The sequence below is a fragment of the Corvus hawaiiensis genome, chromosome 3, assembly GCF_020740725.1.
Source record: "Corvus hawaiiensis isolate bCorHaw1 chromosome 3, bCorHaw1.pri.cur, whole genome shotgun sequence".
NCBI classification, from domain to species: domain Eukaryota; kingdom Metazoa; phylum Chordata; class Aves; order Passeriformes; family Corvidae; genus Corvus; species Corvus hawaiiensis.
The window spans coordinates 18,742,546-18,756,216 of NC_063215.1; the positions used below are offsets into that span (position 1 = coordinate 18,742,546).

The following is a 13,671-nucleotide window of genomic DNA, read 5'->3' on the forward strand; positions in this document are numbered from 1 at the left end:
GAAAATAGGTAGTCTAAGAAGAGGATGGAGCTGTTCACAGAGAAGAGGTGTAGGCATGTGGCCATATAGCTATGTTGTATTCTGGTCAAGTTCTCAGTCTAGGTTATTTAATGGACAGTTCAAATGTGGAAAAAAAAAACCATCTGAGAAATGGTGAATGAAATGCTCTGCTACTTCTGTTTCAAGCACCTTGATCCAGAGGTAGAAAAAAGTGTACAAAATAAAGGAAAATAGAACAGATGAGGGTGAGTACTTGGGGTTCATTTAGGTTTCATCCCCAGAACAAAGCTAATGTGCATGGATAAGAACATGAGAAGTGCTTTTCAATGCCTAAGTTTGAACAAAACTTTTAAAACATGGGATAATTCCACATCTGTGGATGCAATCACTTGTCAGGCTTCTTGACCTCTTTCTTTAGTGGCTTTGCACCCTGTTGTTGCAAGAACATTCTCCCTGCAACACTGAACTTGCCTGAATACTAAATCTCCTGAAGGTGACTGTCAGCTCCCTGCAAGGTATTAGGAGAGCAATGGGAACTGTCTTCCTCCTAAGGGAGGTGGTGACTGTCTTATATCCTTTCTTTAGTCTTTGGTTATCCAAAATCCTGATGTTAGTGAGTGACTCTAGATGTTACTGTATTAAATTATTCTGGTAGTCATTTTAATTCTACATTTCTCTTTCTAACAATAAAAGAAAGCTACTAGCTTCTTACAGTTTAGTGTGGCCATCTTTACTTGCCAATCAGGATTCCTTTTCTTCTGTCATTCCAATTCATATTGTTTGCCTTATAGGTTTAAATTTTGGACTGTGTAGGTCTCTGTTTGGTATGCTGGTGATACACAGCATGAGAAGACTATTTGCTATCATAGGAGTACCAGCAGCAAGGTACATGCTGCATCTACAGCAATGTTTTCATTCTTCATGACTTCTGTGGCCAGAACTTTGTGACAAGGCTCAACTGATAATGAAGGACTTGTTCTTTAAGAGAAAGAGCCTATTCTGTATCCATAACAATTGAATGATTTATATAGTCAATAACATTTTGAGCTTATACATCGGTCCTGGAAAGGAAGCCATCCTTGAACTTTAATTTTGTAGTATAAGCTCCCAGCTCCCTTAGCTTTCTTTGGGGTTTGTGGGCTTAAGATGTTTGCTGTTTTCACTCACTGGTAGAACTTGTTCCTAAGGTAAGTATGCTGCCTTCTCCCTTATGCTACATTTCTTGGTGATATCTTCAAAGATTATCATTATCTTTGTTTTCCTTTGAAGATTGTACCAGAAATTCCTATTCGAAAATACTGGTTTAGTGTTTTTCCTGAATGCTTAGTTTCCATCTTTTTTGTCATAGATGTTAGCCATAATGTCCTTTGATACAAACAGATGATCTAACACAAGCACTTCTCAACATTTTATATTTAAAGCTGAGAGATGTGATTAGTCCTTCCAGTAGAGAGAATCTCACTTGAGATCGTGAAGTTTTTAATGAGCTGTTTACATGTAGAAACATCTTCAGCCATCAGAATGGACCAGAGAGAAAATGGTGGCTGCCCTCTCTGTAGAAAGACACTTTCTTCAAAATTCTGTCTAAAGAAGTTGGTGGTTTCTACTTTTTGTAGTAGAAATGTTGTTTAGAGTTTTTTGAATAATAAATCATGTGTTTCACAATATTACATATGAACTGTACAATCTAACATAACACCTTTGTATATGCCTCTGTGACTTCAGAGGAGAGATTTGTCAGCGCTGATATTTTGAAAAGTATTTGCCAAACATGCTGAGGCAGGCTTTCAGGATATTTTCACATAGCTGTCACTAGTGTTAATTTTGATGCTATTTTGCTTTTGGTATTAATGTCTTGGAGAAACCTAGGAGTCATAGAATTATGGTATGGAATCAACCAAGAGACCTAATTAATTAAAACAAGTTTAATAGTTACTGTTTTGGGCAATGCCAGGATTCTGGACTTTACTTTTTGGATGTGTAAGAAGCTGGGCAAAATGTAGTACAGCAGAACTTTTCAGTTCCAGGACTATTTTCTTTAAAAGCTTCTGGTTTTCTTGTACTATTTCTTTCTTTAACCCTCATCAGCAAGTATACCTTCCTTAATTTATTTTTCATATTAGGACATCTATGAAACCTGTTATGTAAAAGTATGCCTTTCTTGGTTTCCTGTAGAAGCAGTTCAGAAAGCTCTTTTTTGAATAAAAAATAGTATGTTTGGAATAGTATGAATGGCCAATTATTACGTATAAAAATTGTGTTCAAGAATAAACATACTTGAATTCAGGCTTTTTAAGAGAGTGAAAAAGCAAATAGTATGTTGTCTAATATTACCAGAAACAATTTTCTCTTGAAGTCAAAAGGAAAGTGCATCCATGGGCTATTCCAGAATCCAGTGCTATGGTTTTCAGGATTCATTTTTGGATGCTGCAGTACATGTTGCTGCTTTATTGATTCACTTCTATTTCATAGTGATTTTTAGATTAAAGAGGGTTTAATTTTGACTGTGATAAGGAATTAATTATTTTTGCTGACTGAAAACCATATTTTATTGAACACTGTGGTGACAAAACAGAATTGCAAGCACTGCAAACTTAAGTGGTTGTTAGCATGAGAAGTAATTGGAAATAACAGCTTTCTACATGAAAACAATTATCCAAGGCTGAACAGGCTTCTTTCTCAAATCTGTAACACAATTAACCTCAGTTATCTAGTAAAATAAAAGGTTCTCTCCTTTCTTAGAAGCTGGTTGGGGTCGTGTTATTTGAATAAGACTACAGAGAAAACACAGTCCATTTTCAGCTCAGTGTGGCGCAGGTCTGAAATTTATGCATGATGTTGGTAGAAACGTCACATTTCATACTGTGAATTCTTGGTGGCAAAGGAATGTGATGCATTGTCAGTTGATGCAGTGCAAGAACATGTATAAGAAAAGGTATTTTAGTCTGGTCAGAATAAAATCTTCAAAATAGATAGGAAAGCAAGAAACTAAAGAAGCAAGGGTCAAGAAGATCTGAGGTGAAGAAGAAAAGAGCTTACTAAGCTTGCTAGGCATAACAAGTGATTATCAAGTATGCTATCAAATACAGTCACAGAATCACAGAGTAAGCTGAGTTGGAAGGGACCCAGAAGGATCATGGAGTCCAACTGCTGGGCTTGCACAGCACCATCTCTCTATTATGGGATCAATAGGCCAAGGCATCTGTGGTACACTGAACTAGCTATATAGCATAGCTATTCATGCTATACATAGCTGTTTTGTACACATATGTGCATGCTATATATATAGCTATACATGGCTATTTTTATATACATAACCTGCAGCTTTTATATAAAAAGAGGCATCTCTGTGTTCTGGCAACAACATGAATTATACATACTAATGTACTGTAGAAGAAAGTTTACTTCATATCCAGCTCTGTACAGCTACTCTTCTTGTTAATCTGAGATGGTTCTTTAATAAATAAATATGTGTAAAAGATGTGTAAAATTTCATTGGGACTACATAACTCGTTGTGTGACTCAGGAACAGAACAATCCTAAGTACCCTAGATTGATATAGATTCAAAAACAGTGTCCTCAGCCTATTCTTGGATTACCAAAAAAAGCAAACATGTAGCCAAAACACAGAGAAATCTGAGGTGTTTTCTTGGAAATCTCTTAGCATCGGGTAAGGTAGTCTGCCTCTAAGAGATTACTGTTGTGAGGCAAAAAAACTCATCACAAACACCTCTGCTCCTTATGTTGAATTTTTTTTAATGTTTTAGAACAGTCTTTCACATACATGAAATGAATTCTGCTTTTTATTCCACTAGCAGAATCCTTCTGGGCCCATTACCCATTGCATAATTTAAAGGCTAATCTGTTTTCATTCATCATGTTTGTAAAGGGTGCTCACAGACAGTTTCTTTTGGGTCTTCTGTATTGTTCCTGAGACACATGTCATTTTGAGATGATTTTTTTTCCATCCTGATTGTCTTGTATAGTATCTAGCTCTTCTATACCAAGTGATCACCTCCATAAGGATTTTCTCTGATTCTCAATAACTGTTTCAAGGCTGTGTCGTTCGCCTGAAGAACCAAGTGGAATAGCATGCTTTCTTTTTCTAGGAAGGCACAAAATTTACTTTCATACCTAAGAGGAAATTCAGTGTATAGATAATAATAAAACACAGTTAAAACTGTAGTAATAAATGGGAATGCCAAACAGAAATTCATCTACAGGCTTGTTTCCTGAACACTCATTCCCCTGACTCCTGTAAATTAAATTAGATGAGCTGTGTTATTTAAATGAAACACTGAAACAGCTCTGAGCATACAGAAAATAGTGTAATCTAGAAGCTTATTTGTCCCTGTTTATCCAACCTTCGGTTAACTGAGACTCGTGGTTAACTGGAAGTCAGTCGTGTCCCCTGACAGCCGTGTGCACTGTGCATTACTCCCCTGCCTATCCAGAGAGACATCTCAAACCTTCAGAATAATGGAGTTGTGGGTAAGTGGGTGAGCACTGCATGAAGCACATTGCTGTCTGGGGACATGACCAACTTTCACTTAACCAGGCATGTCATTCAGCAGGAAGTTAGACAAACATGTTACAGGAGATGAAGTACCTGTATGTGTGTGTTAGCTCTCTGCTGTTAGATGGTTTGTATCAAAGTTCATATTCAGGAGAACTGAAAAACAAGCTTGTTCTTTGCAGTTAACCAGTGGCTGGGTGTTGGTTGTGCTGTGCCCTTTTTTTGGTTAGTTAACCTGTAATGTAGCGCAAATAAATGGTAAAAATCCTGGAAAATACATATCTGAAGCTATTCTGCAGTATGAGTCTGCTTTTGGTTTCTTCATTAAACTCAATTTAATTTTAATTGCAGTGTTAGATTCACAGCTGGCTCAGCTGGCTAGGTGGGGCAGCAATACCCTGCAAGATACCCTACTGTGCTTCCATCCAGGCTTTGTGATTGCAGAGCGGCATGCTTTCAGAGAGCAGCAGGAAAGGGCAAAGACAGCCAATAACAACACTTCATTTCTGTAGTAGCAGCATCTGTTTAAATGATTGAGTGGCATTCACAAGGCTCTTTGGCTTTGCTTTCTGTGAGGAGGGTTGCAGCTGTAGTACAAGGCTGTTTCTAGGAGGCGGACGGAAGCCTTTGAAGGGCGGACTGATTCTTGTCAGACAGAGATGATTCTCTGTGGCTGAAGGAGCACTAAGGTCATCCTCTGAAAACTCCCCTACCCTGTAGCTACAAAATAATGTGCTGTACTGGCATTCTGAGAGGAGGGACTATCTTTAGGAATGCAGGGAAGAAGGGCTGTGCTCAGTTAACAGAGTACAACCAATGACTCTTGAGTGGTTTGGACTTCAGAGAATTGCCTGCATCTCTTGAATATTTGCAATGCAGAAGGGAACCTGTGTCTCTCCTATGATGTAGGTGACCAGGAGCTCGGGTGTTGCAGTGAGAGGTGGGGTATGCAATAGATGAGAATCTGGTACTGATACAACTCTAGCAATGGGAGATAAAAATCGCAGTGTTCAGAGGGGCACCATCCCCCTTCCATAACTCTAGAGAGAATGAGTCCAGAATAGCAGCACAGGAGAGACTGATGTTAGGGACTGCCACTTCTTACCCATCTACGTATCTCTAACACTGTATATTATTTTAAGAATTCATTGAACAGTGAGGGGGGAGAGGAAGGGATGTAGCATGATGAGAGAAAAGATGTTGGTAAAAAGTTGTACATTTAGATCATGCCATGTAGTTTACCTAGCTTTAGAGAGTGAGAGAGATGCTTAGTGTAGGTTCTGAGAGACAGAAAATGCACTGAAGTGTAGAGTAAGAGTTACTTTGTCCCTGTAAGTGGGGTCTTTTGCACTGACTTGACTCTACTGTCATCTAAAACATAAGTACATGCAAACATAAGGTATCAAATATTTCCTTAGAACCTACTACTGCATTCTTATACTTTAAATGGGATTTTATGTATCTAGATGTTAGTGACACTTAATACTGTCTTTAAAATTGAGTGTGTTCACAAATCCTTACCCTTTTTCTTGGTGTTTTTTTTCAATTTTAGGATTAAAGAGCCCCTTCAGGACAGTGTAATAGCTACCTATGAAGAACATGAAGATAGCGTATATGCAGTTGAATGGTCCTCAGCAGACCCGTGGCTATTTGCCTCTTTAAGTTATGATGGGAGACTGGTTATTAACAGGGTTCCCAGAGCCCTTAAATATCATATACTGTTATAATTTGTTTATATACTGTTATTATTTGTTTATTGGATTATGTTAGAGTTGTTATCTTGATGTACACAACCGGTAGGTATTGTTACGGGGTTTTTTTCAGGATCTATTTTTTTTAAGTATAAATGTTAAAATTTTGTTAAGAACATCTGTACTGATGTAGACTTGTATTTTGTCTTTAGTATTTGAGAAACTATGATGCATTTTCTGAAGGCTGTGCTACCTAGATGGTTTGGGTTTTTTTAGAGGCTAATCACTTTGTGAGCTATAAAGTTTTTGGAGATAGTGGGTACTTTCCATACTATTGCTTTATTACATCAGCTTTATGCAAATATAATGAATTACAGAAATGTTATGCTGATACGAAACTGGAACAATATAGGGTGCATGTAGCAGAAGTGATCTACTTGTTTTCAAGAATAATATTTTATATTTCTTGCATAAGCAGCCTTCTACTCTTAGCTAGGACCACATTCAGCTAACTGTTCTGGCCACAAATACAGTTGGGAGTGATCTTAAAAGGCTTTCTTAATACTGTCTAACATTTTAAACACTTTTTCTCAAGTTTTTGCATGTCTTCAGAAGAAATGTTTTTTGTGAAAGTGAAAACTTCAAAATATGTTTTTCATTTGAGCCTTATGGTAGAATCAACAAAGTAACATCCCGCAATTTGTGAACTAAATGCAGTTCTCAGCTATGTATTGTTACTGGAAACTATATTAGTCTTTACCAAAATCTCTGATATACTCATGTAATGTGTTATCCCATATTTATAGGTTAAGTTGTGCTGTGAGGGACTCTGGAGCTATACCACTGTTAACCTGAAAAATCTCTTTAATATTTGTCTACTTAGACTTTCTTATCCTTCTGGCTCTGTGCCAATCTGCAGTATGCTGGCACAATGTAAAAAGGCTTGCAGCTAAGCACAAAATATCCTTTGCTATATCCTACTTTTTGCAATAGGTGGCCTAGACATTGGTTACTGTGTTGTTTCAAATGCTGAGAACAGGCAGATGCTGTGCTGTAGGAGAATGCACAGGAAATTTCAAACGTAGGTGGAAGGCATGGTGAAACATTCCTGTACATACTGACATCCTATCTTCCCCTGGCATAGCTTGCACTAAGATGAAGATTTGCTGCTTGCTCTTTGAAAACCCAGGCTCACTGCAGCATTAATTATTCCCTGCTCCCTTTTCAACACTATTATTTCTCTTTTACTTCAGAACTTGGGTACCTGTGATGGTGTTGGTTGTGGTAGCATTGTGTAGAGCACTCTGAAGAAATGGCAATGAAGATGGGATGGAAAGATCAATACCAACCTCTTCCAGTGATGCCTTGTGTTGCTATGGCAACTGTTGGTGTTAGTGTTGAGGGACAGCCTGCTGCTCACCTCTGTTTGTCCTTACCCGCTCTTGGATCGAAACATGTCCAAATGTGATTTGTTGTGTACACACAGCTGCTTCGGTGAGATCACATTTGGAGAGCATGACTGACTGCTGTAGGCCAAAATATCCAGAAAAGATGACAGCTGAATTCCATCTATGGCTTTCTTAAAGAGCTTATTTGGAAAAATTCATAGGAGTGAAGTAATCCAATTAAATCATCCCTACTATTGTTTGTATTTGTGTTAATGATGTTGCCTGTCTGCTCCAGAATGAATACTTAGTTGGAAATTCTAATTACCTGATTTTCTGCATTTATATTTTAAATTTATGCTATTTCAAATTGTTTCAATCTGTAATTAGGCATGAGCTATTCACCTGTATATTGTAAGAAAAACTACATTTTCAAATCAGTAGTGCTTCAGTTGTCTGAACGTCAAAATCCTTGGCTGGGCTGCTGCTTTATATGTGGAGCTTTTCATCTTCAGACACAAAATCTTGTTGGGTATCATGTCTGTCCCACCTGTGCACCACAATCCCCACCCACCCCTCTGGAAAAAAAATGAAAAACCTCTGCAGTATATCTTTGGTATACTCCTTAAAACTTTCTTCACATTAGCAACAAACATCTAATGAAACTTTGTCTGGCAGTGTATCTGGCTGGCAGTGTGAAGGTGATGGGGAAATTGCATAACTGTGTGTGGGACTTGACTTGATTTTTAACATGTAATAAATGCAGGATAGATTTCAGACTAATTTTTATGTGGCTGTATTTCCTTTAATATTTTAAGCTTATATGAGCTGGAAAGCTCTGTAAACAAGTAGTATCAAGAAATGTTTTCTTTTGTTTTAGTCTTGTTAAATGCATGTATCACTCAATAGGAAAGAAGAGAGTGGATTGGTACTGGAAAGGAAGGGATTTGCAGGTCAAATTTGAATGAAAATGCATTACAGTAGAATCAGGAGAGCACAAAGGGTCAAATTTTAATCATTTTTGGCTGGCTGTAAAGTGGGATCTGGGCTACATGTACAGCACCGGCAGCAATGTGGAAATGACCTTCTGAAAGGGAAGACATTTGAAAAGAATTCCTCCCAGGCTGTTGGAGCAAGCAAGCTGCTGTAGGATGAAAGGAAGGGTTCTAAGATGGTTAAATAACTGATTAAAAGGAAATAGGAAGGAAGAATAAAGTGTCACATTTAGTAGCAAAAAAATAAATTACCAGTGAAGTCCACAAGGATCTGTGCTTAGGCATGTGCTTCACAGTATACTCGTGACCTTTTGGAAAAAGGGCTGCAGAAAAATATGGCAAAGTTTGCAGAGAGTGTTCAGAGTAGTAAAGATGACCGAAGAATTATGAAAGGGCCTTATCTCATGCATGATAAAATGGCAGATGAAATTCAGTGCAGGAAATGTTAAGTAACTAATATGGGAGAAAGCAGTTGTTTTACATACAGTGGACCACCAATATGGCTATTACTTGGAAGTAAGATCTTGGGGGTTTTAAAGATCTTTAAAGACATCATCTTAATAGAGATTAAAATTTTAATTAAAACACTGGGAATTACTAGAAAGCAAGTAAAGAAAATAAAGTATTGTTAATCCCCCCAAATAATATATATTTATAAATCACTGGTGTATGTGTATCCTTAGTACTGTGTGTAGCTGTGGTTTCTTCCCTCTCCAGCCCAATGTAGTAAAGCAGAAAGATTTTAGAGGAGTGACAGGAATGGTGAATGGAATTGAGACGGAATGATAAAAGTCCATAAAATCACAAGTGGCAGAGGGAGAGGATGAATACGGAGTGGTTGTTCACTGTCTCTCCTGATACCAGAACTAGAGGTTATTGAATGTGATCTGCATATGGTGGCTCAAAGCATACGAAATAAAGTGGTCTTCACAGGCATGAAGGTGAGCTATGGCACTCCCCTTTAACAATCCCTTCGCCCAGAAAAAAAACCAAAACTGCACAAAGAAAAAAATCTCATTAATGTTAAAATTTACATGACTTGAAAGTAACTGAAACAGTACTTGAACGATGAATCCATTAAAGGTTGCTAAATATAAAGTCAGCATCTCTGGCTTAGAAAAATCCTTTTGAACCATCAATTGGTGGACACTACAAAGAGTACTGGCAGAGAATCCCCATGTGATTGTCCAGTCTCTTTAATTACCTCCCTGGACATGTGCTATTGTGTTGGGTTGACCCTGAGTTGATGGACAGTCTTTAAGACCAATTACGCTTCTCACAATTTACATATTTAAACGGCACGGAAAGGCGGGACTTCCCCTTTTTGGTCGGAGCTCGCCTGCTGGAAGGTGGGGGGGCTCCGAGCCTCCCGGCCCCGCTGGGCCGGGCCGGGGCCACTGCCCCTTTCCCCCTTTCCCATCGCTGCGGCACGGACCCTGGGTCACTGAGAGGGACTGTCCCAGAGCCGCAGGCAGCTAAAACCAGCCATGGACTGCTCACAGCTAAACCCATCCAGCGCGGCTTCTGGGGACAGGCGGGTCCCTCTCCCCTCCATGCGGAGCCGGCGGAGCCAGCGGGAGCCGGCAGAGCCTCCTGTCTGCAGCCAGCACACTCCGTGCTGAACTGAAGAGGACACCACGCAGCCAGCAGCACAGAGGGAGCGAGGCTTTCCCCACCGTAAAGCCTGAACAAGAACACCCTTCAACATGGCGGCTTCAGAGTCAGAGAGAAAGAGAAGTGAGTCCCGTGGGACGGAGCTGAGCATGGCGACAGGAGAAAAGAGGGCGGTGCCGCGATTCTGGCGCGCAGCTTAAAAGAAACCTTCTTGCATGCCGTGGTAAGAAACTGTAATACCACAAACTGTTTGTCTCTTTAATCCATTTGAAGAACATGGGGGGGGGGGGTGGAGAATCAACGTGTGCCTATGAAGTTTGTGAAGAGTGCCTATGCCAGGCTATATAGAAGCAGTGAGAGGCTGTTAGAGACTTGTAGTGAAGAAAAGCCTCTGTGTGCAGGCCAAAATAACTTATCCTTAAAAAGATGAATAACCCCATGTGATGGCCCATGTTCTGTAGTGTGAAAGAACTGTGAAATTCTTCATGGGAGAGATGTTCTACACATAGCAGACTGTTTGTTTCCGGGCGGGTCTGCTATTGGTGGCAGTTTGGGAACCACGTGCAACTGAAGGAAAACCCTTTTTTCCTTAAGCATAAGAGAGAGACTTTTCAAGAACTGCAACACTGACTAACATCCCATGTTCTGTTATCCCTTGTGTGAGCTGGATAAAAGGAGAGAAGTGCTGGAAAGAAGGGGGGGGGGGGGGGGGGAATTTACTTTAATTTTGTTTTGTTGTTTTTCTCTTTACTTTTAATTCTGTTAGTAATAAAGCTCTTTCATTGTACTGCAACTGTTTAAGGTTTGTGCCTGCTTTGCTTTTCTCCTAATTCTTATCTCACAGAAGGAAAATAAGTAAATAATGAATATTTTGAATCAAAACCACTGCATTTAGTTGGTGTTTCTGCCCGGTTTCAAACTCAACCCGCTACAGCTATTTACCAGAAAAGGTAGGAAATGGAAATTTAAAATAATAACTTAGTCTCTAAAGTTTTGTTTCTAGAGCTAAGATAGCACATTGCTGCTGCGTTTTTCTTTGCATGTTTCTCTCTGCATGTTTACTTTTGTTGTGAGCTGTGTTTTAGGGGATTTCAAAAAACTCTCATTTCTCAGGTAAATTTCTAACAGAATCCTCATATTGTGTTTGGAAACAATATTGTTGCAAAATACTACTTTGCAATAAGACTGCAAAGGCAAGTAGATTTCTGTACAGCAAGGAGTCCATCACTGCTTTGGAAGTTCAGATCATGGTCTGACCTCACAGCTCTGGGTGGTTTTCAGTGTCTCAGAGAATTCTCTTTATACAGTCATATAGCAGCATTGGTAAGCACAAAATTGCTCTGTTTTCAAACACCTCTTAAATTATTTTTCTTTCTTTGCAGATTGTGTCCAGGTAAGAAACTTTAGTAGGTTTTGATTTTGAAAAAGTAAGTTACATTATTCCTTTAAAATGTCATATTGTCAGCCTTGCTGTCTAAAAATTTGTTTCTTTCTAGGTTTCGTGCTGAAAATCTTTTTCTTTTCCCAATTATGTATTAATATGTCTCTGGTGTGGAGCTACAAAAATGTTATGTGGTATTTTTACTCCACAGAAAATGAATTATTGAAGAAGAAAGGAATTTATAATATTTTATAATGGTTTTGAGCATGATCTAAGTGAAACTGATCAAAGTCAATACAAATCTTGGCCATTTAATGAGAAGCTTGAAATAACAATCTGTTTAACTTGAACTAAAATGGTGCTAACTTAGTATTAAGAAAAGACCAAAAACCCAACCCACCACCAAACACCAAAAAGCAAAACCTCTCAGTACTGACCTGGACTTTTCCTGTGGTGTTAGTGCTGAAATTAGCTTGATCTATCATGAAGCCCACAAAGTTAATGAATAGCTTGTCAACATCAGAATGAATGAAGAACATACATCAGATGGCTTAGGTAGACTGTGTGTTTGCTCTAGGCCTATAGTCCATACCCTGTACCTTTTCAGTTCTTGAAGTTGAGTTGAAAGAAGAAGCTATATGATCTGGATTATGTGCAGCACTAAAATTAGTTTAAAACAGTGCTTTGTAAAGAATTAAGCTTTCAGAACACAGAATTTTCCAGCAGGGAACAGAAAACATTAATTCTGGATTTGCCTCTGCATTTGGATTTTCTTAATCTTTCAGCCTGGTACCTTTGGCAGTATTTGAGACTGAAATTCTGCAGCTGATGTAAGATGGACTTCAACAATGTCATCTGACTGTAGTCTGCTATGGTAGGACACCATGTGGTATCTTACATGCTTTTGATTTAATTGGAGCAGTGAAAAGTAGGTAATCATCATTAAGATCAGCATTTGGATGCAAGTTTGTAGTGCTACAGAGCTTCCATTTGGCTTCACAGAGGATGTCCAGGGTATTTTTTCTTTTTCTAGAGGATACAAATAAAGTGCTTAAAATTCTTGTGATGCCTGCGATATGAATGTTGTTCTGAAGCTGAAGAAAGCCTATGATTTCTGGAATAGTATGTGAAGTGACTGAGAGAAAACTGCAAATCAGTTTTTCATGAAGCCTGGCCTTCCCATAAAGGGAGCTGCAAGGTGTGAAGCCATGGATACTTCCCAGAACAGTTTGCACATTGCTTCTGCTCGTTCCACCTGCCACTTTGGTCAGTGAGAATCTAGCAAAGTGAGAAGAAAATGACATAAACAGGTTTGGAGTAAGAGACATGGGAAGAAAAAGTGAAAAGGAAGACTGGCAAATGCAGAATGAAAAGTGAATTGAAAAGGACAAGATCAGGGAAATTTGGATCACTTGGAAAAGAGAAATAGGAAAGATGAAAGAAATTGACAGTAAGTGAAGAAAAGGATACAGGCGTAAGGAGTAGAAAAACCCCAACAATATTATTTGCTTCTTTTGGCCATGATATTAAAGGTCGCTAAATTTCTACCATGTTAATCTTCCTGTGTTAACTGATTTTAGTGTTAGAGAATTGCCATTTATGTTGCAGCATTTTAGTTCTGATGTTGAAGATGGTTCATGTACGTTAGTTACCGATCCATAAGTTATTAGTCCAAACGTACATTCTAGGGGTGTGGGATTTTTAGCTGTTCGTTATTCTTTCCCTTTCAGTGCAAAATGATCAGATGGGGTAATTAACCCAAGCCAGCAGTAACCAGAGAGGCAGGAAGAAAATTTCAAGTGGGCTGTTAATCTTGAGTCACACTAGTTAAATCTGCAGAAATACCTGTTTATGACAGACACTGTTAATACCCCTGTTAATGACTTCAAGGGAGTGCCAGAGTCAGAACATCTCAAGATACTAGAGGTGAAAGTATCTGAGTCCCACTCTTCCACACTAACTTGCCTTGCAGCAAAAGAATTCTGAGCTATTCTTGAGAAAACTTGTTTGATGCTACAGTTTTTGGTGCTATGGCAGCTCCAGCTTCCTAAGGGAGTCCTACTGCCCCAGCACAGAAGATAGCTTTGGG

General features: G+C 38.9%; 1 protein-coding gene across 1 annotated transcript in view; it reads left to right on the plus strand.

Moving 5' to 3' along the window:
- The window catches only part of EIPR1 (EARP complex and GARP complex interacting protein 1), a 76,094-nt gene extending 67,719 nt beyond the window's left edge, over window positions 1–8,375 (plus strand). Inside the window, exon 9 of the mRNA XM_048298627.1 lies at window positions 6,069–8,375. Coding sequence (XP_048154584.1) covers window positions 6,069–6,243 — 175 coding nt within the window. The 3' untranslated portion in view covers window positions 6,244–8,375. The remainder of the gene's footprint in view (window positions 1–6,068) is intronic.
- Window positions 8,376–13,671: the final 5,296 nt, after the last annotated feature.